Below are 22,899 nucleotides of genomic sequence, written 5' to 3'. Positions count from 1 at the left end.
CGGTAGCGCCACCACGACAACCTTAGGGGGAAATCCCCACAGTAGTTTTTAGCGCAATATTGAAATAAGAATCGTTTATAACTTATTAATTACACGAAATAATGTACGGAGAAATGGTTGAAGAACTTAATTAGATTCGAATAATATTTAGATTAGTCTTAAGGGATTATAAAACTTTAGAATTTAAAAAATCGAGGAATTAATGGGAACGGTAGAGGAGATAAATAAAAATCATTATTATCCATGGGTTGCTTATGCTCAAAGTCCAATCAGACTTTGAAATGAGAACATAAAACTTAAATATGTTTCATTAAAATTCATTTCACTATTTAGACTCAATCATATTGATAATCTACATATGTACACTCACAGGAGTAGTAAAATTAATTTCTTTTTTTTCAATAGTTAAAATACTGATCACGGAGTTTACATAGGTCGGAAAGTAAAAATGCCTGGGCAGCTGAGATTCGAAATCGTATGCCGTTAATGCGAGGTCTGATTACAGTAATAATTTCCACTAATGTATCACAATAAATATAGATGTATCTTATTATTTGGTAGTAAAATAAAGATTTTGGTATGTTACATTATTGTTCTATAACATGCTCTGGAACAACCTTTGCTACTTTTCGAAATTCTTTATGTAATGTTTTAGGACATTGCATTTGAGTCCAACTTATAGGTATCATAGCCACACCTGTAACATAATGGTTATTAATAACAGAAACACAATTTTTTTTTTTTTGTCTCACCTTCTTCGCTTTGTGCTATAACTACACCTAATTCATTTTCTGCTGTACTTAGTTGATAAACATGTGCTTCTGTCATTGGCATCTAACAATTGTATAGGAAATTGTACAAAATTTTTATTTCCATAATTGGCAATGAATTTCGTTTATGAGATAGGACAATAGAGAAAGGATACAACTCTGGCAAGAATAATATCTCCAGGCCTAAAACACTTATACATTTGGATATTATTTTTGTCCATTGCACGAACATCTTCTTTCCGCAAAATTCCTCTGTAAGGTCTTGTCAATACAATATCACCAACACATTTTATGCTACATTTACAAAATCTTTGATTGACAAGAGTCACCATTGCTGTTATAATGTCACCAGGTGCTGGAACAATACTTTGTTCGGTAATTCCGTGTACTTCTATAGTGCGAGACTAAAACACAAAATATTAATCGAATAATCATATTATATCGTCTAAAAATACATAAACTTTACGATAAATAATCATCTTTACATTTTCTTGTGGTATTAATTTAACTACACCTGCAAGTTTCGAATAAATATAACCTTGTTGTTCGTAAGTTCCAGGTCCAGATATGTTAACTTTATCAGAGATGCATAATCTTTGGCCTGCCACAAAACAATAGATTTTCAGTTTTTATTTTAATTTTAACATTCTTTGCGTTTCATTTACCTGGTACACAAACAATAAGTTCTTTACGTTCCTCCATCTTACTTCAAACGTTTCATTTACGTTATGCAGTTAATTAAAACTATGCAATTTGGTGATTGTTACACTAATAATATCGTTTGGAAATAATTAGAAGATTGTGTACAAACTCTATTTAATTCCGTTACGATATAACTATTGCATAGAGCATGTAAATGATAGAATTACAAGTGGCGATGGCCAGGCCTGCTTTCGAGAAATGTAAGCGACGTTAGCGACGCAAGAGCGAGAAAGAAAGCGTGTATCAGCCTGTTCTTCTCGGCTCTACGAGCTCACGCACACGCAATTGGGCATAGTGTGCAAAAGTGGAATGAGGAGTTCCTGGGGTCTGATAACACTGATTACGAGTCGCAAATACGTTTTTACCGAGTTATTTTTTAAATAAATGATGTATTTCAATTTAAAATAAAAAATAGAGGATTTGCGGTGTACGTATCAATGAGATACACCCTTCGATATTTTAATAACCTTGAAATCTTTAAATAATCTTAATCGATTGATGTCCAATGATGGACTGTACAGCTTTCATTCCGTTAAAAAATAATAAAATTTCTGTAATTTCGTTTTCTGTCTCACTTCCTTTCGTGTCCATTTCTAAATCTGTTGGTAACGTTGCGAGTGACACGGAAATGGTAATGGGGCTCTAGAGCCCCAGAAAAATGGGTCGAAAAAATACATTAGGTGAAAGGTCTACTCGTATACCTCGTCTGTAGTAAAAATTACCCTTATTTAACTAGCTTCGGGAAGAAAGAAGGCGAATGTGAGTCTTTCTTTCTTGCTTTCGAAACAGCTGAAATCCGATTTGTATCAACCTACATACGAGTTTGAGTCTCAACTGCCCAGGCATTTTTATTCTCCAACCCATGTATACCTATTACACATAAACGAGGTAAAGAATAGACCTATCGTCAGTGGGATGAACGCTATCGCTGTACCATGAGTGTCTTATAACATGAGATACACTCTTTCAAAGTGGAACGAAATGTTAAAAAGATCATGCATCGAATTGTAAGGGGATCCTCGTAAGAAGGCTTTAATCTTCGTAATCGTTTTGGTGGGTCAGCAATGACTAGCTTATGGTCACTGGTGGTCAACAGTAAGATTGATATTAAGGTCAGCGGTCCAGTTAAGATCCAGAAATGGTCAAGAGATGGGACCAATCGAAATAGTATTGTTCTCTAGACCAAGCGGTTCTTGACTCTTCACGTTGACATTGTCTCCCCACTCTTCGACTTCCCCACTCGAAGACTACCGCTGGACAAATTCTTCAGTACCCCTGGAGCATCCAGGGGGACCGGGTCGTGGAGCGGTGACCACTGGGGGGACCAGGAGTGACCAGGACTGACCAGGGCTGACCAGGACTGACCAGAACTGACCACTACTGACCAGTGCTGACCAGTGGAGATCCGACGACTGACCACTACTGACCACTACTGACCAGTGCCGGACCGTGATGACCACTGGTAAGAACTATTTAAAATTGCTTTCCCCACTTCGATTTTGTCGTTTGATACCAATTCAACGTTATGGAACTGTCTAACGCTTTTGCTAAATTACGAATCGTTTCTTATGTTACAGCTGGACCTCTGGTGCTGCTTCCTTGGTAATGGTAACTAATACTCAACAAGTAGTAAGCCCACTTTACTTATTTATATTATTATCACAAAACTGACCAGTTTATTTTATTTGTTTGGTCATAATTCGGTGTTGTTTTACTGTCCGGTTTTATCTGGTTATTATGTTTTCCTCCTCTATTTCTACTTCTGACTTATTTTTTGAGTTGACATAATTGTGTTGGATCATGTACCATTTTTGTTTCCATATTATTTTATGTATTTTGTTTGTATATTATTTCATGAATTTCGATGTCACTAATTGGAATAAGATTTTTATTCTTATTCTATTTCGCTAAGATATTTTGTTTGATTCTTGGATATTTTCATTCTTTGATTTCATCGTTGGATTTTCAATTCTGCGTTGGATTTTCAATCTTTCTTTCTGTTCGTCTTTGAAGTTTGTATGGTTCTTCGGACAATTTTTGTAATCATTCGCTATTTTACTTCGACTTTATACTCTCGTTACGCAAGTATAGGTAGAATATTTTGTTCCTAACATGTGTAAATTTTGTACATTTCCTTAGGTAGGTCTAGCATCGAGAATCTTATAGATTCTCACTTTTAGGTACATCAGTACGACTAATTATTCCATCGCTTCGTCTAGTTTGCATGGTGTTTATTGAATTTCCTTTCGTATGTCACTAATATGTGTATCAATTTTAGTTTCAGATTATTCGCAGGGACATCGAGGGAGTACGCCACATCCGCCGAGGGACATTTAATTTTAAGTCGGTTAGATTTAAGCTTCGTCGCGAATCTTAAAATTAACGTCGAAGATTTCTTTATTTTACATATTTCTGCGTTCTATCAAGCAATTATTCAATAAGTAGCTTCTCGTTTTCTCGTTCCCTCGTTCGTAGCTTCGATCACCGCTGTTTCATCGATTGAAACATGTGATCGGCCGTGTATCTGGTCCGAAAGATCTAATCGCCTTCCCTTGGTAAGCTTGATTGAGGGAAAACGGCACTTCGCTGGAAGGTGTGGAGTTTCCGTATTCTGCGGAAACGCATACCTTCCAGCGGAAGTCGACTCTGTCTCAGGTACTCTCTCTTTTGTCAGACAACCTAAGTCGGGTCCTTCGGGCTCCCGGCGGGTTGCGTTGGAGAAATGGAGACCTCGATTCGGAGTTGCAGTTCTCTGTTTTCTTGTTGAGATCGAGTTAGCAAGGGCAGTAGGTTCGATCCTCGGATCCGCTGCACGGTTCAGCATCGCGTCGCGTCGCGTCGCGTATCCCACGATTTAGCTTCATCCCTCTTTTTAACCATATAATTGCTTGGTACAACTAACATCCAAGGAACTTTGTTTCCTTCTATCGTCCGAATTTTAGCTTCAACTTGACCAGACTTGAGCTTCGACGTTAATTTTAAGTCCCTATTGTATGCGTCTCCCAATATTGCCAAGTAATTATTTAACAAGTAGCTTCTCTCGACTCGTTCTCTCGTTTCTTGCTTCGGTCACCACTGTTTCGTCGAACGAAACATGTGATCGGCCGTCCAGTTTGTCCGAAAGATCTAGTCGCCTGCCAATGATAGATCGATTTCTAGAAATAGAAATCAATCTACCAAGGGCAGTGTCGATTCGATCCGAAGATCTGCTGTACGGTTCAGCATCGCGTCGCGTCGCGTCTCCCATAATTTAGCTTCACCCCTTTTTAAACGAAATAATTACTTGGTACAACTAAACTAGAAGATCGAAGGAACATTGCTTCCTTCTATCTCTCTAGTTTAGTAATCTAGCTTGTAAGAATGTAAAAGGGAGATCGATGGAACTTTGATTCCATCTATCTCCCTTCGGGTCTCCACTCGCAGCAACCTCCTCGTGGTGAGACCTGGGTAATATTATTTAACGTTTAATTAATAATCGTTTCACTCTTAGCTGGGTAATGCAATTATTAATTAAAAACTAAATAATATTAGCAAATTGGCTGCGATCCGCCTTGCATAGGTCATCATAAATATAGAGTTTCTTCGCTAGGTTAGTTTTGACTCTCATTGATTCATCAAAGATTCTAGAGTATTGTCAGAGACGAGGTATACGAGTAGATCTCTCATCCAATGTATTTTTTCGACCCATTATTATGGGGTCTCGAAACCCCATTACCATTTTCGTGTCATTCACGACGTTACCAACAGATTCAACTCACATGTATTTACGCACACACTACAGATGCTGCTACTAATTCAGCGAATAGTTTCTCAACTGACCACCATCCATGAGAAGAGGACGCTAAAATCACCTCCGAATATTCAGGTCGGTATGGCAGTCAGATTCGGCCGCGAAGTCCATAAGATGAAAAGTTTACTCGTATACCTCGTCTGTGCTTTTACATTATTTAAATTAGTTGTGAACCATATGATACATTGTGCCCTGTTCTTCAGACGCGAAAACTTCTCATCGTTCGCTACTCTAAATGGAACTATACACAAATAATACAAGTTATTTGCAACTTTAACTGTAAGTACATTTACATTAATGCATGATTTTTAGAACGTCACCGGCCGTTAATGCCATGACATTAAACAATTGAATTTGAAAGGGTACATTGGTAAAATCTAGTTTGTTATAGTAAATAACGTATTTACACTTATTTATATATTTTTGTTTTTTATTGAATTTTTACTTTTCGTAAATACGACATGTAATTGCGTAATAGTGTTCAGATTAAATAAGAAAAAATGTAATGCACATTTTGTCTGTTTCCTGTTTCAACAGTCACGTGATTTAAATTGGGCGGGAATCAATAATAGCGTCGGTAGATAAGAATAGAGAATTAAAATTACCATAATATAATTATTAATTACATAGTAAATAGGTTTAGTATAAAGATTAATATTAAAATGGCTACTTACCCCCACTTTCATATAAAGTCTGAAATCTGGAATCGTGATCTTGTCACTTTGAAATAAGAATTACTTTACTACATCAATTACATGTATAAATTCAATATATCAGTTTTATTAGAGTACATTGGCGTGTAATAAATTAAAGATAAAATTAAAAGTACAAGGAATTATTGTCCAATACTTTCTATACTTGGTCATTTAGAATATAAAATTTTACATTTAAAATTGAAAATAAACGCAAGCACAATAAGTATTTGTGTTTTCCATTTATTTTTCTTTAATTAAAAGATTATTAACCAGAGAAAACGAGTCGACTCGTCATCAAAATTTAATACACTAGTAGTGATATTGTTATACAAATGTACTGTTTCGAACAATATCGTACTTTACAGAAAAATATTAATTATGTATTGCAATAATAACAAATTTTACTTTCACTAGTAAAACCTTTTAATAATAATATATAACTGAGAAAGTAAAATAAAAATTCGTCTCTTCAATCGCAATATGTGTCGTGTAAATTGAAATTTATTTATCGAGAAATATTTGTCTGTAATTTCACCATTACATTTGTATTAAAACTACATTAAGACGTATTCGCATTTACCGTGGACAAGATGAATTTACTCGTCTTTACCTATTTGTCGTTAAGGGCAGGGAAGTGCATTTCCGAACGAGAAACAACACGATTAACAGGTCAACACATAGGTCATAAAGATTCAGTGCAAAAAGCTTTTGTTTATCTACAAAATTAAATATGTATATTGAAATATTGATCGGAAAATAAATTTGTCATATAAATAAAATTCTTTTCTTTCAACGTTGAGCTTATAATTATTGCATGTACAAGCAGTGCATATTGCTTAAAAGTATAAACTTTACAACTAAACATAATCATCACAGACTTTTAACGGGACCTACCAAACTGAACATGTGATTTCACGTAAAATGTGTTGGATACGTAAACTCGATATTAAGCTTGTTAGGATTAACATGTTACTAATATAGATACACGCTATAGTTTATCAAATACTGATTTTAAAATGTATTCCTAATAAAACATGCTATGAACATTAGTACTAAAGTACGGGCATATTATGAATCAATGCATGTACAATTGGTTTACAATTACCTCTAGAATAATTTTGATTAACATGCATTTATTATAATTATAAACAAACATTCTACCTATAATAACGATAACTAATCATTTCGATCTCTCAAGGGAGTCAACGGTTTATGCGGAGAAGAAACGGGTGTTGCATGATCACTCTTCGGAATTCCTAACATATTTTCCTTCCCTTTACTGTGCGCACGTTTCTCTTCTGTTTTCAATTTTTCTATGATCTTTTGCTGCTGTTCTGTTATCTTTATTTTGACACGTAATTCCTAAAAATATACACTACATTTTACCATTTAAAATTTTTTAACATATACCAATACAAACGTGGTCAATAAACGGACAAACGAAAAAGGAAGTCGTGCTTTCTTTTTTCTTTTTAAAATAATAATATTTATTTACGTGCTCGTTACTTTCGGCGAAGTATAATGGATCGTACTAAAATATATAATGTAATATGTGTGTGTACCGGATAACAAATATTCACGCAAAATGATACTGGCCTAAATATGTATATTCAATGCGCGAATTAACAAAAACAGTTTCATTGCATAACAGAGAAAACTAAATATCTGCATGAATTTACTTTAACGATATAAACGAACAAACAAACATCTATTAATAATAATATGAGAAGAGCAAAAACGGAATTAACAGCGGAAATTGCCAAAGAAAATTGCCATAAACAAATGAAATTGTAACCAATGAGTACTATCGTAACAATGGGAACTGTTGTAATGACGTTAGAAGAATCCATTATCCAATACAAACTGATGGCGATACCAAGAAAGACCATCAGACGCACCTGTTTCAGCTGGTTGATTTTATCTTTCAAGTGAGACACGTGCTTAATTCTTTGCCTATGATTCTGATGACCAATTAACTCGGCATACTTGTCACTAATCTCTTGATAATCTTTCGCGAGACGCTTGTTATATTCGAGGAGAACTTTTATTTTCCTAAGCGGATAAAACGACACTTATTAGTTAATTACCTAATGAACAGAACTTATGAAATGCATAATGTGCGCGAAAAAAGACTTACATATCAGCTGCTTCTCGAGAGGTTTTTTCTTCTTCGAGTAATTCAGTTTTATCCTACGAAAAAAACAAAACTCCGATAAATGTATTAAAATATATCGACTAATGTTTACAAACGAAATCTTTATTATTCTTTTTATACAGGGTGTTCGGCCACCCCTCGGAAAAATTTTAATGGGGGATTCTAGAGGCCAAAATAAGACGAAAATCAAGAATACCAATTTGTTGATGAAAGCTTTGTTAAACAGTTATTAACGTTTAAAGTTCCGACCGTACTGAATTTTTTTCTCGAAAATGCGCAAGATTTCGGGGGTATGTCTATTCACTAAAAATGCTTATAATCGACTCCTGCAACTAAAAATATTTTTTTTAGAACGATTTGAAATTTTTTAATTTAATTTTGGCCTCTAGAATCCCCCATTAAAATTTTTCCCAGGGGTGGCCGAACACCCTGTATATTGAAAGCATTCGTGAAAAGTACCAATTACCTGGACGCTGCTATTCTTATCTTCGAGACCTTTAATTTTATCGCAAAGTTCTTTTTTAGCATTTGTCTAAAAATATCACATAACAATAGATAGTGCTATTTAGTTTATATCATCCAACAAAAACGACGTAATATTAAATATACATATACCTCGTTCAAAGCAATTGTTTGCTTTGCCGATCGAGTCTCTAATAATTTAGCAGTCTTTTCCATAGCTGCTTTATTAGTTTTCAAATGTTCGTTAAGTTTAATATTAAGCAATTCCACTCGAGATATCTCCAACTCTTGGGCATCACACCTTTCTTCCAATTTTACTAGTATGGTTTGCGCTTCATTGAGATGGTCAGCCATTTCTTCAAGTTGATTTTTCATCTAATATTTCAAATTTAATTACAATTAATCTTTTCTGTAGCAATTGTCGGAAACATTTCTGACATAAAGACAGCAAACGCACCTCAATATTTTTAGCATCTTTTTCATCACAATCAGTTTGCAATTTCATTACTTCGTTTGTCACTATTTCTCTCAAGTCTTCGAACTTAGCTTCGAAAATAGTTCTTATCGACTCTACCTCGCTTAAACTTTCAGCTTCTAGTTGATTAACCAAGCCTTTCTTAGCATCTAACTGTTCCATTAGAGTGTGCACCTGTACATGTACCATTTGTGAATTGTTACGCATGATACTCAATAAATCACGATGCTCGTTTATACAGTCTTCGCCTCGCTTCAATTCACGTTGCAGCCGTTCTACTTCAGCATTACTTTGTGCTAAACGTTTAGTTAAGGCGGCAACCGATGCTTGATTTTCGGCCATTACAACTTCGAATCTAAACATTTTAATATTTTAAACTCATTTATCCGAATAACTCGTTTGCTTTTAGTGATTTTACAGTTGGAAATAAATCAGAAACATAAAATACAATTCTTTCAGACAAGATTTTATCCAAGAATTTTGATCTAGAATCTTGTTAATTAACGGATATAATTACATTTATAGATAATGTTTGAGAGTAATAATTCTTTTTATAAATTTTTCAGAAAAATTGAGATTTATCCGCGAAAGTAATTGTCTCGAAAACGATTCATTTTTTCTGCGTAGAATTAATTCACATTTCAGTTGTATCACATCACGCTAATAATTTTAGGGGAATGTGTGTATACGAATAGATTTACCTTTTTCTTCTAGACACCATTTCTGCTGCTTCCGATCGAATTTGATCTTTCAAAGCCCTTAGTTCTTCTTTCTTTCCTGCTAATTCAGTTTCAGCGCGATCTAGCTCCATTTGCAAACTTTGACTGAAACTCTCCTAATTTTTGCACATTTAATAACTCAAGATCATGTTACCAATTTCATTAATTTGCAAGTATCGTTTACGACGCGCCAGAGAAAAAGAAAATAAATACAGAATACTAATTACCTGAGTTTCTGCAGATGATTTTAGCTCTTCGAGGATCACGGTAAATCTGGCAATTTCATCGTCCTTTTGCACAAGTTTCTCGGCTAAAGCTGTTCGTTCCGTTTCTACTCGCGCTAAACACGCTTTGTACCTTTCTACGGTTAATCTAATTTCTTCTTCCGCGGCAGCCTTCGTTTCTTTGGTCATAGTATTCATCTACATTAACAAGCTTACGTTAGGCACCCAAGCACAGAAGGTGCAATACGTTTTCTATGTTACGCATATTAGTCTTGCTTACTTTCTCGTCGCACTCGACGACTGTTCTTTTCAGTCTGTCCTCATATTCGCCAATTTCCTCGGTCAAATGACTAATGAAAGCGTTTAGCTCGGTTTTATCGTGCTCCAACGAACCGATTTCGCGTCTGTGCCTCTCGGACAATTCGTCGAAGTGCATTATAAGTTCGTCCATTTTCACGACGAGAGACTGAACCTGCGAACCGCAATTAAAAAAGTGAAACGATCTTACGACGCTTCCAAGATTCATTTTCGTAATACTAGCGTTCGTTTACTTTTTCTTCGCTCGTGTGACTTCTACTGTTCAATTCCGATTCCAAATCGACCGTTCTTTCCGAGAACTCCGCGATACGTTTCCTGAGAGCTTCTTCAACTTCTTTCCTAGTCTCCATATCGCGTTCCTTCTCCTCCGTAATTTCTAACAATTCACGCCGAAGTTTCTCCATTTCGAGCTGATGTTTCTCCGTGTGGCCATTCAATACGTCTTGTTGCAATTTCGCCTGTTGAATAAAATTTATAGATTAAGGAATTTGATAATAACGAAGACAGATTTTTTTTATTACAACAAACGTTCCACGACCATTGTTTCTATATCTTTTTTGTGTTGTTCCTCGGACTCTGTTTGCTTCCGAAGTAACTCTTGCAGCTGCAGTTCCAACTTTCGCGCTTCCACTTTCATATCCTCGATGAGCTTCTCGTGCTCCTGTATAGTCTTATCTTTGTTTCTACATTCCGCTTGGAGATCGGCGAGCTCGTGCTCGGACTTGTACTTTAATTTCTTTACGTTCACCGGAATAAGTGCACGCGGCTTTGCTTTCGAACACGTTCTCGGCGATACTTTTTTCCGTGGAAGTTGGGGCTGCAAACAGACACGGTTCAATTAAAATTAATTTTAATTTTCATTCCGATTTTTAAACGGTCACTTACCGTTCTAAAACTCGCGGCTACATTACTCGTGCTTTTGGTAGAAACTGATACATTATATTCTGCACTAGCTACACTTTTGTTATCGTGGAATCTGTCCGATTTCTCGATAACAATACCTTTCACTTTAACTTCGAACTTTGGATCATACGCTCCCGGCGGTGGCACTTTATCTATAAAGAGATCCCTCTTTAAATAAATATTCAGCAACATTTTAAAGTTCCTTAGATTTTTGTTTCTAATATTAATATTGTTCGGTGTTAATTTAGTATAGAAATCTTTTGGTAAATTCTAGCAATAATAACAGGCACTGTTTGATCTTTTTGGCTCTGTTCATTTTTTTTAATATAATTTATTATTCAGTATACAATTGTTTTTCGTATTTTTATTTTTACATACAATATACAGGGTGTTCGGCCATCCCTAGATTCTAGAGGCCAAAATAAGACGAAAATCAAGAATACCAATTTGTTGATGGAGGCTTCGTTGAAAAGTTATTAACAATTAAATTCAAAAATATCAAATCGTTCTGGAAAAATTATTTTCGGTTGTGGGGGTCAACTACAATAATTTTTGGTGAACAGACATACCTCCGAAATCCTTTGCATTTTCGAGTAAAAAATTCATAAAGATGGACAAATTTCTCGACAAAATTAAAAAATTGCAAACCGTTCTGAAAAAATTATTTTCGGTTGCGGGGGTCGATTACAATCATTTTTGGTCATTACACATACTCTCAAAATCCTACGCACTTTCGAGAAAAAAATTCAAGAAGGTGTGAAATTTTTCGACGGAAAAAAAAAATCGCAAATTGTTCTGAAAAAATTATTTTCGGTTGAGGGGGTCAATTACAATCATTTTTGGTCATTAGACATACCTCCGAAATCCTTCGCATTTTCGAGTAAAAAATTCATAAAGATGGACAAATTTTTCGACAAAATTAAAAAATTGCAAATCGTTCTGAAAAAATTATTTTCGGTTGCGGGGGTCGATTACAATCATTTTTGGTCATTATACATACTCTCAAAATCCTACGCACTTTCGAGAAAAAAATTCGAGAAGGTGTGAAATTTTTCGGCGGAAAAAAAAATTGCAAATTGTTCTGAAAAAATTATTTTCGGTTGAAGGGGTCAATTACAATCATTTTTGGTCATTAGACATACCTCCGAAATCCTTCGCATTTTCGAGAAAAAAATTCAGGAAGCTGCACAAATTTTTCGACAAAATTAAAAAATTTCAAATCGTTCTGGAAAAATTATTTTCAGTTACGGGAGTCAATTTAAATCATTTTTGGTCATTATACATACTCTCAAAATCCTACGCACTTTCGAGAAAAAAATTCAAGAAGGTGTGAAATTTTTCGACGGAAAAAAAAAATTGCAAATTGTTCTGAAAAAATTATTTTCGGTTGAGGGGGTCAATTACAATCATTTTTGGTCATTAGACATACCTCCGAAATCCTTCGCATTTTCGAGTAAAAAATTCATAAAAATGGACAAATTTTTCGACAAAATTAAAAAATTGCAAATCGTTCTGAAAAAATTATTTTCGGTTACGGGGGTCGATTACAATCATTTTTGGTCATTACACATACCCCCAAAATCCTTCGCATTTTCGAGAAAAAAATTCATAAAGAAGGACAATTTTTTGACAAACTTAAAAAATTACAAATCGTTCTGAAAAAATTATTTTCTGTTGAAGGGGTCAATAACAATAATTTTTGGTGAACAGACATACCCCCGAAATCCTACGTACTTTCGAGAAAAAAATTCTTTACCGAAAATATACTATGTGACTGAAAATGATTCTATAACTTTTTAACGAAGCCTCAATCAACAAATTAGTATCCTTGATTTTTGTCTTATTTTGGCCTCTAGAATCTTCCATTAAAATTTTTCCCAGGGTTGTCTGAACACCCTATATATCAAAACCATTGAAATCGATGAGGAACCCTCTTTTATACAGAATACTTTATATTATTCTCCATCTTCTATACAGGATATTTAAAATCGATGGAACAAATCGAAACGGGAAATAATTTTTTAATTCAAGACTTTGGTTTTATACCAAAAATTCCTAAATAATGAACAAATTTATTTCGGATTAAATATTATTTTCAAGACATAGGCACTTCTTATTTTTACGCGTGGAAACTCGATGGACACGCGTTTCTTGTCTAGATTAATTTCCTCGATATTAGACAAAACTAAAAATTGTCATTATTCGACCTTTTCCGGGTAAAGTTTGTTGACCTTTGATCCACGTAAAAACGTATTCAAAGTTATTCGAACTAACGTTCAACGTTAGTAAGACGAAAATAACCTTCGTACCCCTCTGAATCGAAGCCCTCTACGCCAAGTCGGTTACGTCTGTATGGGGTCATAGAATTACCAGGTGTACGCTGTAACGACTGCCCCTTCTTACAGAGTTCCCCAACGAAATCGACCCTTGCATTCCACTTCCTTTTATCCCTACCCTCTTGCGTTTATTCGTACGTGAAGCATTTAAAAATTAAATATCCACGCACATCACTATTCTCTTACATTTCAACGTAACATTACTTTTATAAAACATTAATCGTTCGTATTTAGTCTATTAATCATTTTGTACATCAGAGAATGTTAAGCTTTCGTAGTAACTACAGGATGCATTTCGCGCCAAAATTCCTACAGTAAATCGTCCACGTTCAGGGGTTATTTTAAAGGTCGAACGATTTTAAAATGGCGAAAACGGTTTTACTTTAAGACATATTTTAAACTCAAATGTTTAAAAAATTGAAATTAATTTAAAATTAAAGACTAAAACAGAACACTTTATTTTCTGATTTCACTTAAAATACGTGTTCCTTATAACATGAAATACTCGATAAAGTAAAATTGATTCTAGAATTTTGCAACGTGTTCCACTGTTATTCCTTATAAAGTAAATGTCCTATGCGTATTCTAATTCCGACGGTATATTCCTCGTTCGCAGTGGATTAAAACGGTAAAAAATTTAAAACAACTACTTTTAACAGAGTCGTTGCTAAAGAGAGATTTTTATCGTTAAACTAATAGTTTTAATTACGTAAAAAATAAGACCACCTATACGTTTTCACTCGATTCCTCGTGCACAAGAATCATAAAATAAATTAAATCTAGAGACGTAAAATTAGATACATAGTTCAGTCTATAAAATGATCCCAGAAAAATTATTCCACGTCTTTTTTTCAGAAAGATACAATAGTTCAAATATAACATTTTGGCTAAACGTAAAAGCGAAGAGTAGAAACATTTTGAAAAGATTAATAATTTAAAGATAATTTCGATAGCACCAAATAATAAAAACGGTGATGATATTATTAATTTATTATTATAACAACAAACATATTTATTTAAGACGTATATGCCGTGTGTATATTAAAGATGAACGATGAAAGAGTATATGTACTTACTTTCACACTCGTTAAATCTTTGGATTCTTGCTTTTGAGAACGACATTTTTAAACGTTTTTAACTTATTCGTAGAAAAATACACAATTGGTAGAAGCAACGTTAACACTAATTTACTATTAAACACTTAACCGATCTTGTCACGCAGAGAAATAAACTTATACACGCACGTTGAACGTCCCCTTCCTTTGAAATCTAAACCGCGAATGCCAACGAAGATTCCTGTACTTCTGCATGGCAGACACTACCCAACGTTTCTTCGTGCGGAAAGTTGCACCGGTTTTCTCGTTTAAAATGACGGTTACAGATGTTCAACGTGGACGCAACAGCGAATCAACGGACTCGCATTATGCAAGTGGCCAATCCGGTAACAGATGCATTTAAGCACGAGGCTCAGTAGCGTAATAACAAATCCCTGTCGCCACTTCTGTAAAGTTTTATCAAATATACAGAATGTCTGTGAAAAAAGATAGTCCTCTTCAAAGAGACGATAAAAATGGAGTAAATGAATCCTACAACGTTCTCTAGAAAACATATAGTTAATGAAAAAAATCAAATTTATTGCAAAAGATGTCGATGCATAGCATTACTTTTGTTAAGTAACGTTTAACTTTGAACACGATATAACACTGAAGATGTAATCATTTAACGAAGCAGATAAGACATTTAATTTCTTCGTAAGAATTCATCTGTAGTATAAACATAATGATTCAGTTATGTTCACCTGTATAAAATACAAATATCTTAACATTTTTACTGAATTTCACAGCCTATAAGCTGATAACAAACTAATTACAAAGTGATTAGTAGAACTCATAAAGTAAAACAAAATGGTTACAATAAGTATAGATCGTCAAAATAATTCTTCTTAACATATTCAGGTTTTATAAACCGATGTGTCTGTGCGAATATGTCACTGTTGAGACTTTGAACGACTAATAACAGGTTATAAAATTTAACTCGTACGTTTGACAGAAATTAATAAATTGTATTTTCCATTCGTTTTTCATTTATTTGTCATAAATCATTTTTATTGTACGATTTGAGGAGACAGGTTATCTATGGAAGTATTTTTTTCAAATTAAGATTTAAAGAAATATGAAATTTCTTCCAAACTATTATCGCGATGAATTAAATCATGAGAACAAAAAGAAACTGCTTTCCCGCGTTTTTAGGCAGAATCGAACCGAGGGTGATCGATACGATAATGACTGTAATCATTGTTTTGATGTGACATTAAATTAATTTACATTCGTAGAAATTTATAATGTTTTAGATTTACTGCAACGAAAAGGAAAAGAAAGACTAATGAATTAGTGGTAAAAAGAATTCCTGCTTTTGGCGGGTATCGTATGCGCGAAGAGTAAGCGCAAATGAGATACAGCTGTTTCTAGAAGCAAGCGACACGTCTCTGTGTGTATATGGAATTACCAGGTGTACCCTGTAACGTACTGAGTGCCCCTTCTTTTGTAAACCCGTAGAAAATCGTCCCTGTGTCATTCCTTCTTTCAATCCACCTCCCCCTACCCTGTACATATTCTTACGTGAAACATTTAAAGATTAAATATCACACTATAGTATTTCCTGTTCTTTCATTTCAGTATTACACTGTCTACGTGTCCACATTAATTATCCTAAATTTACATTCTAATCCAATTTCTACATAGAACAATGCTAATATTGCAATGTACACGATTAAACGCTTCGAACTTCAGAAATTTTTCAACTTTAAAATTTCCCTGAAACAACACGTTATACAGGGTGTTTGGCCACCACTGAGAAAAATTTTAATGGGAGATTCTAGAGGCCAAAATAAGACGAAAATCAAGAATATCAATTTGTTGATGGAGGCTTCGTTAAAAAGTTATTAACGTTTAAAGTTTCACCCTTACTGAATTTTTTTCTCGAAAGTGGGTAGGATTTCGGGGGTATGTCTAATGACCAAAAATGATTATAATTGACCCCCGCAACCGACAATAATTTTTCCAGAACGATTTGAAATTTTTGAATGTAATTGTTAATAACTTTCTAACGAAGCCTCCATCAACAAATTGGTATTCTTGATTTTCGTCTTATTTTGGCCTCTAGAATCTCCCATTAAAATTTTTCCCAGGTGTGGCCGAACACCCTGTATATTAAATCACAAATTTTTCGAACATATAGGTTTACTGTAAATGTTTAAAGAAATATGAACATCTCCAACCTGATGTAAAACTATTGAAATATTTGTAGTGTAAATGTATGGTTTTAAATACAACAGATGTCGTAGTATAAAATATTCAATGTTTATAGTGAGAATTTATTACATTTACTTAAGGAGTGATGAAACTTATTTTACTCGAAAAAATCTAATGATATAAAATAATAAGTTTTTCTCGAATATTTAATCATTGTTTCAACACTTTCAAGAGTTGTCAGAATGTTCGTATGTCAAATGCCACGTTGTATCAAACAGACCAATGGGCTTTCCACGATAAATTTGTCATTTTGTCATTACAACGTGTACCCGGTCGCAGAGCTTCTAACGAATTTCTGTACCGTTGTTTAAAATGGATTATAAAAATTGTATTATATTCTTAGGGCTTGTTTTGAGTCTAAACTACGTTTGTTGTCAATATAGGACAAAAAATGTGAGAATCTGTTAAATATTCTGCGACAGACATGAATATTGACACGTGGAATTAATTTTACAATTGAATTTGTTGGTTTTACTTGAAAACCATTCAATGAATGTCAATAAATAACTTTTATCAATTTCTTTTAATATTTTTACACAATTCGTAGTGTTCTAATGCAAGAAAGGATTACTTAACCTAGAATGTTGAAAATTAAATAAGCTTTAATTTTATCTCTTTCCTGTATTTTAGACTCAAGGCTCTTCTTTATCAGATCGTGTACAACAATTGTCGGAGCTAGCCCTTACAAGACCTGTAATAAAATTTAACGGTGCAAAGTTTAAAGAATATGTCAGAACTACGCCAAGAAATTATTCTATTGTGGTAATGTTCACCGCTATGGCACCGCAAAGACAGTGCCAAATATGCAGGTAGGTGCAATTTCACCTCAAACTTTATTAGATTATAAGTAACTATTTATAAGTGAACTTTTCTTCCTTTAGACACGCGAATGATGAATTTGTAATAGTTGCAAATTCATTTCGGTATTTGCAATCTCATTCGAAGAAATTATTCTTTGCATCTGTAGATTTTGACGAAGGGTCTGATGTATTTCAAATGGTATATAAAGCATCATCAAATATTTACATATAAGAATACATGATATATATTGTTAAAACTTAAAACATTTTATGTAGATGAGATTAAATACTGCACCAGTATATATGCATTTTCCACCAAAAGGTAAACCAAAGCCAGCAGATACTATGGACATTCAAAGAGTTGGCTTTGGAGCAGAAGCAATTGCAAAGTGGATATCTGAACGTACTGATATTCAGGTATTCATACCTGCATATACTTAATAACTGTTACTGAAAACTGTTAGTAATATTTTCAAACCAATTACAGATTAGAGTGTTCAGGCCACCAAATTATTCTGGAACAGTAGCAATAACAATGTTTCTAGTACTTATTGGAGGGTTCTTATACCTGAGACGTAATAACTTAGATTTTATTTATAACAAAACAATTTGGGGATTTGGTGCACTGGTAATATTTTATTTCATAGGATCAGTAATTTACATATCAATTTACGAATATTCTTCCGAGTGGCACTCGCGGCCGATCCACATAAAATTTCAAAAAAGATAGATACCAAATATAAAATTTTAGCTTCGAAAATTAAACAGTTTCCAAGATATTAATAAAGAAATATTAGAAGTTATATATCGCCGTACACAAACATCTTCGTTGTGTAGTAGTTTTCGCGTCCTCGTAATCCCTCCAAATTTATCGTCTATCGGCCGCGAATGCCATTTAGAAGAACGATCCAATTTACATTAAAATGAAATTGCTCGTAGTTCTTTACCCTCATAATGGTATCTGGCCAAATGTGGAATCATATTAGGGGACCACCATTCATACATAAACTATCTAATGGAAACGTGGCTTACATCCATGCTTCTTCTCAAGGTCAATTCATTTTAGAAACGTATATCGTTATGGTTTTGAGTATCCTTTTTGTTTTGGGAAGAAATGTCTATAACTACACGTATGTAGTTAATTAATGTTCTGCACATATTGCAGAAAAGCTCCTTTAATTTTGCTGCAAATGTATTCATTTAAAGAATCTACTTATATCGTATAGTACTTTCCTTAATGAAATGTAATTAGACGGAGCGGTGGTATTAGGTATGATATTAATGATTGAAGCAGCATCGCGCAAAGGTGATGTGAAAAAACGAAGAATATTTGCCGCAATAGGTGTCGGATTAGTCGCCATTTTCTTCAGTCTCCTGTTATCAATATTTAGGAATAAAGCACAGGGTTATCCATATAGGTATACCAGTTGAAAATATTATTAACCCCTTCCCGTACTTTACTGAGTCTTCGTGATGAAGATCTTGACCCAAACATAACTATCACGAGCCAGACTTGCGAACAGCAAATCACGATCGTGATTGAGTTTTAGTTCCTATCAGTACGCCGCAAGAGTTGGTCACGATTCTTATAATCTCTGTTGCAAAGCAGTTTAGCATCAGTTTGGTCAGTTTACCGCGCGTTGACGCCTACCATTTGGGCCCGGATTTTGTCAAGCTGAATGCCACGGGAAGGGGTTAATTATAAATAACAGAATATTATTCTTACTTCGTTGAAATATATTAATATATTCGTAAAACTATCCACTGTCTTTGGAGCATGCATACGTAAAAGTTCAATGAATATAATAATATATTTCAATCTTAGAGTCTCGTATGAATTAATACTATTCTCTGTCTCAGCGATGAATAATTGATCTGTTTCAGCTTACTTTTCAAATAGGAGAATATTTGTAGGAAGTTATTATTTGTATATATTGCAAAGGGAATTTCTAACTTGCCAGGCGGAAGTTGCATGATAAATTGTATACAAGGAGGATGCTCGTAATATTTTACATCTAATTATCGTTAACACATTGTATCATAACTATAATTTGCATTTCTTTGTACGTAATACGAAATAAATTAATATTTAAGATCACTGTTCTTTAACACAAATTGGTTAGACTGTTGAACGTGTGTAAAATTTTAAAATAAGAGATATAAATTTCTCATATCATTTACTATTATTATTTTGTAGTAGATTTTATTACATCGTATACACTGTTTCCCGGATAACTGATCGCAAATCGGGTAGCGATTTTTTTCAGAAGTCTACCATCTTTATTTGGGACTAAGACCCAACATCGCGCGAACCGTCCGATGAGGATAATGAACGAGACACGCTAAGAGTGAGTCAAATAAAATATTCTTTGCATTTAAAATATATATATTTTTAATTTGTCGTATATAATCATCAGAAATCTCTTTGAGCCTCCCTTAAGGGGACTTTTGAATTATTTGTTAGATTTACGATGCCCCCTCGGAGGGGACAGCTGAGTACAAAGGGTTAAAAATATTTTTGTGAATTCTCGTATATTGTTTTTTTATACAAATGAATCTCTAACAGTACACGATTGAAAAAAAAGAATGCGAATAAAAAGTAGACCGTTCTATTTCTATGGAATATTTAAAAATTTTCCGAATTTTCAAGATTCAAAAAATTGAATTATTTTGCCATTTGGTAATTTTGAATAAATATAAGAAATAATTATAACAAAAATATTTATAACTGCATAATATAACGCTTAAAAAAGGTATGGAAGTAGAATTTTTCGAGATTTGGGATAATTCTGGAATGTCTGTAGATACCACTTATGAGTTAATACAGCGGTACTTATCTAAAAATAAATATAAGTTATTAGAATATACGATTCGTGAAAGTACAATACTAAAAGTATATTACGAAATATTAATACCTGATTTGATAAAACCCAAAGCGTGACATAATGAAATGTAGAGCCTTCCCACAAAATTATAGAACTTGTAACATAAATAATTATTTCCGTAATTTGCAATGCACCCGATACATAGTTAAACAGACCACCACGCGGTATCTTATATGCGTTCGAATCAGTCTCGCCATCTTTATTTTTTCGTAAACTTCTGAGAACATAGTTTGCCTTGAGTTGAGCATATGACGACGATACAAAGATTACTGCACATATTAATTGAACATATGTAATATTCTGCCACGAGAAATTTCCTTCTGAACCTATAGGAAGGATTAAAAGAATTTTTAAACTAACCGAACTTAAATAATTATAAATTTCATTTGATCGAATATTTGAAAACACAATCACCTCTAACAAATCCTTTAGATTCACCAATAACGGATACCCAGACTCCGATATAATGAAAAAATCCAATTAAGTAATGAGTGATATTCATCTTTGCGTCGCTAAAAATTGTTACGTATTGCGTTTCGTAAAATCTTTTCCAGCACTGTATACTCAGAAGTACGGCAGCTACAAACGTACTTTCCGGAGACACTAAAAGTATAATTACTAAATAAACACTAAAACTTAAATAAAATATTTTCTATAACTTTCGTGCCCAAGTAGCTTCTATCGCGAATTTTATTGCGTTAAACTGTTCTTCGCATTTCTAACAATGGACGTTGTGGTGAATCCCCCATTTACTTACCCAGTGGTTGTCGAAATGTTCCGAGACATATATCTAATATCCATATAATACTCTCAGATATATCACCATGCCACAAGTATTTATAAACAACCATATATAATACAAAACTTGAAGCAGGTCCAGCAAACACGTAAAAATGTTTAAAGTATCTAAAATGGTTACATGTTACTATGTCATTTAATTGATAGTTAACGAAATAATATGTAATGTTACTGTCGCTTACCTTTTAGGCACTTCAACTTTTTGTACGAACGGTTGATATTTATTGACGGCATATTTACCGTAACGAAATGTACGAGAAATGCCCAGAGGTAAATAGGGTTCTAAATAATTAATTAACAACCCTAATACACCAACTAATGCAGCAGACAAAATAAATCCGATACGTATTAAATTTATTTCCATTTTATACTGACTTTTGCTGTAGCTATAAATGAATAACAATCTTGTTTGCACTTAGAATATTCTCTTACTGCTTCTCTATACCACATCAGAGTATTACTGTTCCCCTTCCGCGTAAACCAGGCTACTGGAACAATAGAAAGCATATGTAGATACATTTTAAATACCAATTATTTCTAAATATAAATTCTGGGTATTTCGAACAAAATTCTACGAACAATGTGTACTTCCAGAACATAATTCTTTATTTAAATTACAAATGTATTCATGGTAAAAAATAAAAAAAAATTAACAAAATTCATTTTCGCTCGATAAAATAACGAAATATGATTTAATTACATATTAATAAAACACATAAGTGTCCCTGAATATTCTTAAATTAATAGTATATTTTTCGATATACAGAAATATGGTCCATATCTGGAAAAATTAAACTATTCTTCTTTTATTATTATAATCCTTATCATAAACTTCGCGGGGGGTCCAATGATCTAGTATTTATTATCTTAAAATAAATAACTTAATAATGAAAAAATTAAAGTAAAACGTACCATATAAGAGATGTTGAAAATATTTGTCAACAACTTCAATAGCCAATGAGTAAACTAAAACTAAACTCGATCAATTCTTGCCACTTAAATACTAATTAGAATCCTTTACTGATGTGCATTAATATTAATCATCGCATATTAGATATATTACGATTTTATCACGTCTATTTATGTACAACCTTATATTTTTTTTTCTTAGTTTCTAATACAAACAACTCTTGGATAAGAGTGTTTTTATTACTAAAAATTTACGAAAGATTTACTAAAGATTAGAATTACTATAGATTTGAATCGTCTACTGATATGCATTAATATTAATCATCGCGTATTAGACATATTACGATTATATCACGTCTATTTATGTACAACTTTATATTTTTTTTTATTAGTTTATAATGCAAGTAACTCTTGGATAAGAGTGTTTTTGTTACTAAAAAAAAAAACGACAAGTTTCAGAAATGAGATGCATACTAACGCTGTGTAAAACATTTTATTAATTTGAGTCTTAGTTACCCATATTTTTGTAAGAATCAACTTTATATGAAAAATCGTAACTTATTCTTTTTCAATAATTTTACTCTTAGTTTTAAAATAATTTTCAATTTATGTTTCACATATAAATAGTACTGTTATATTGATTTAAT

The 22,899-nt window shown here is 33.4% G+C and overlaps 4 protein-coding genes across 5 annotated transcripts; 1 reads left to right on the top strand and 3 right to left on the bottom strand.

Annotated features, from left to right (window-relative positions):
• Nucleotides 1-235: 235 nt before the first annotated feature.
• On the bottom strand, nucleotides 236-1,680 carry Csl4 (exosome component 1 Csl4). Its single transcript, XM_076774297.1, has 5 exons — nucleotides 1,436-1,680; nucleotides 1,256-1,371; nucleotides 926-1,174; nucleotides 753-834; nucleotides 236-697 (listed from the first exon to the last, which is right to left on the bottom strand). Exons 1-5 carry the CDS (start codon nucleotides 1,470-1,472, stop codon nucleotides 588-590), a joined length of 594 nt encoding a protein of 197 aa, XP_076630412.1. The 5' UTR covers nucleotides 1,473-1,680; the 3' UTR covers nucleotides 236-587.
• A 4,885-nt stretch (nucleotides 1,681-6,565) lies between these two features.
• Nucleotides 6,566-14,806, bottom strand: LOC143346343 (uncharacterized). The gene is made up of 13 exons (XM_076774357.1): nucleotides 14,626-14,806; nucleotides 11,196-11,365; nucleotides 10,849-11,127; nucleotides 10,544-10,768; nucleotides 10,240-10,464; nucleotides 9,996-10,190; nucleotides 9,751-9,884; nucleotides 9,032-9,404; nucleotides 8,728-8,949; nucleotides 8,579-8,644; nucleotides 8,095-8,147; nucleotides 7,856-8,009; nucleotides 6,566-7,319 (listed from the first exon to the last, which is right to left on the bottom strand). The coding sequence occupies exons 1-13, from the start codon at nucleotides 14,669-14,671 to the stop codon at nucleotides 7,134-7,136; spliced, it is 2,328 nt and encodes a 775-aa protein (XP_076630472.1). The 5' UTR covers nucleotides 14,672-14,806; the 3' UTR covers nucleotides 6,566-7,133.
• Nucleotides 14,807-17,046: 2,240 nt separating this feature from the next.
• On the top strand, nucleotides 17,047-19,849 carry Ostgamma (oligosaccharide transferase gamma subunit). 2 transcript variants are annotated; one of them, XM_076774490.1, is made up of 8 exons: nucleotides 17,047-17,253; nucleotides 17,491-17,669; nucleotides 17,742-17,859; nucleotides 17,937-18,077; nucleotides 18,148-18,288; nucleotides 18,600-18,750; nucleotides 18,913-19,078; nucleotides 19,521-19,849. In XM_076774490.1, exons 1-8 carry the CDS (start codon nucleotides 17,173-17,175, stop codon nucleotides 19,528-19,530), a joined length of 987 nt encoding a protein of 328 aa, XP_076630605.1. In that variant the 5' UTR covers nucleotides 17,047-17,172; the 3' UTR covers nucleotides 19,531-19,849. The 2 variants fall into 2 exon arrangements, with proteins under 2 accessions (XP_076630605.1, XP_076630604.1); XM_076774489.1 differs by having other exon boundaries at nucleotides 17,049-17,253; nucleotides 19,545-19,849.
• Nucleotides 19,850-20,025: 176 nt separating this feature from the next.
• Nucleotides 20,026-21,712, bottom strand: LOC143346417 (polyprenal reductase). The gene is made up of 5 exons (XM_076774491.1): nucleotides 21,526-21,712; nucleotides 21,303-21,451; nucleotides 20,960-21,148; nucleotides 20,576-20,871; nucleotides 20,026-20,497 (listed from the first exon to the last, which is right to left on the bottom strand). The coding sequence occupies exons 1-5, from the start codon at nucleotides 21,705-21,707 to the stop codon at nucleotides 20,405-20,407; spliced, it is 909 nt and encodes a 302-aa protein (XP_076630606.1). The 5' UTR covers nucleotides 21,708-21,712; the 3' UTR covers nucleotides 20,026-20,404.
• Between the last annotated feature and the right edge of the window lie 1,187 nt (nucleotides 21,713-22,899).

Source organism: Colletes latitarsis, chromosome 10 (assembly GCF_051014445.1).
Source record: "Colletes latitarsis isolate SP2378_abdomen chromosome 10, iyColLati1, whole genome shotgun sequence".
Lineage (NCBI taxonomy): Eukaryota > Metazoa > Arthropoda > Insecta > Hymenoptera > Colletidae > Colletes > Colletes latitarsis.
The sequence above is the reverse complement of the archived record's forward strand: the minus strand, read 5'-3'. Positions and strand labels throughout refer to the sequence as shown.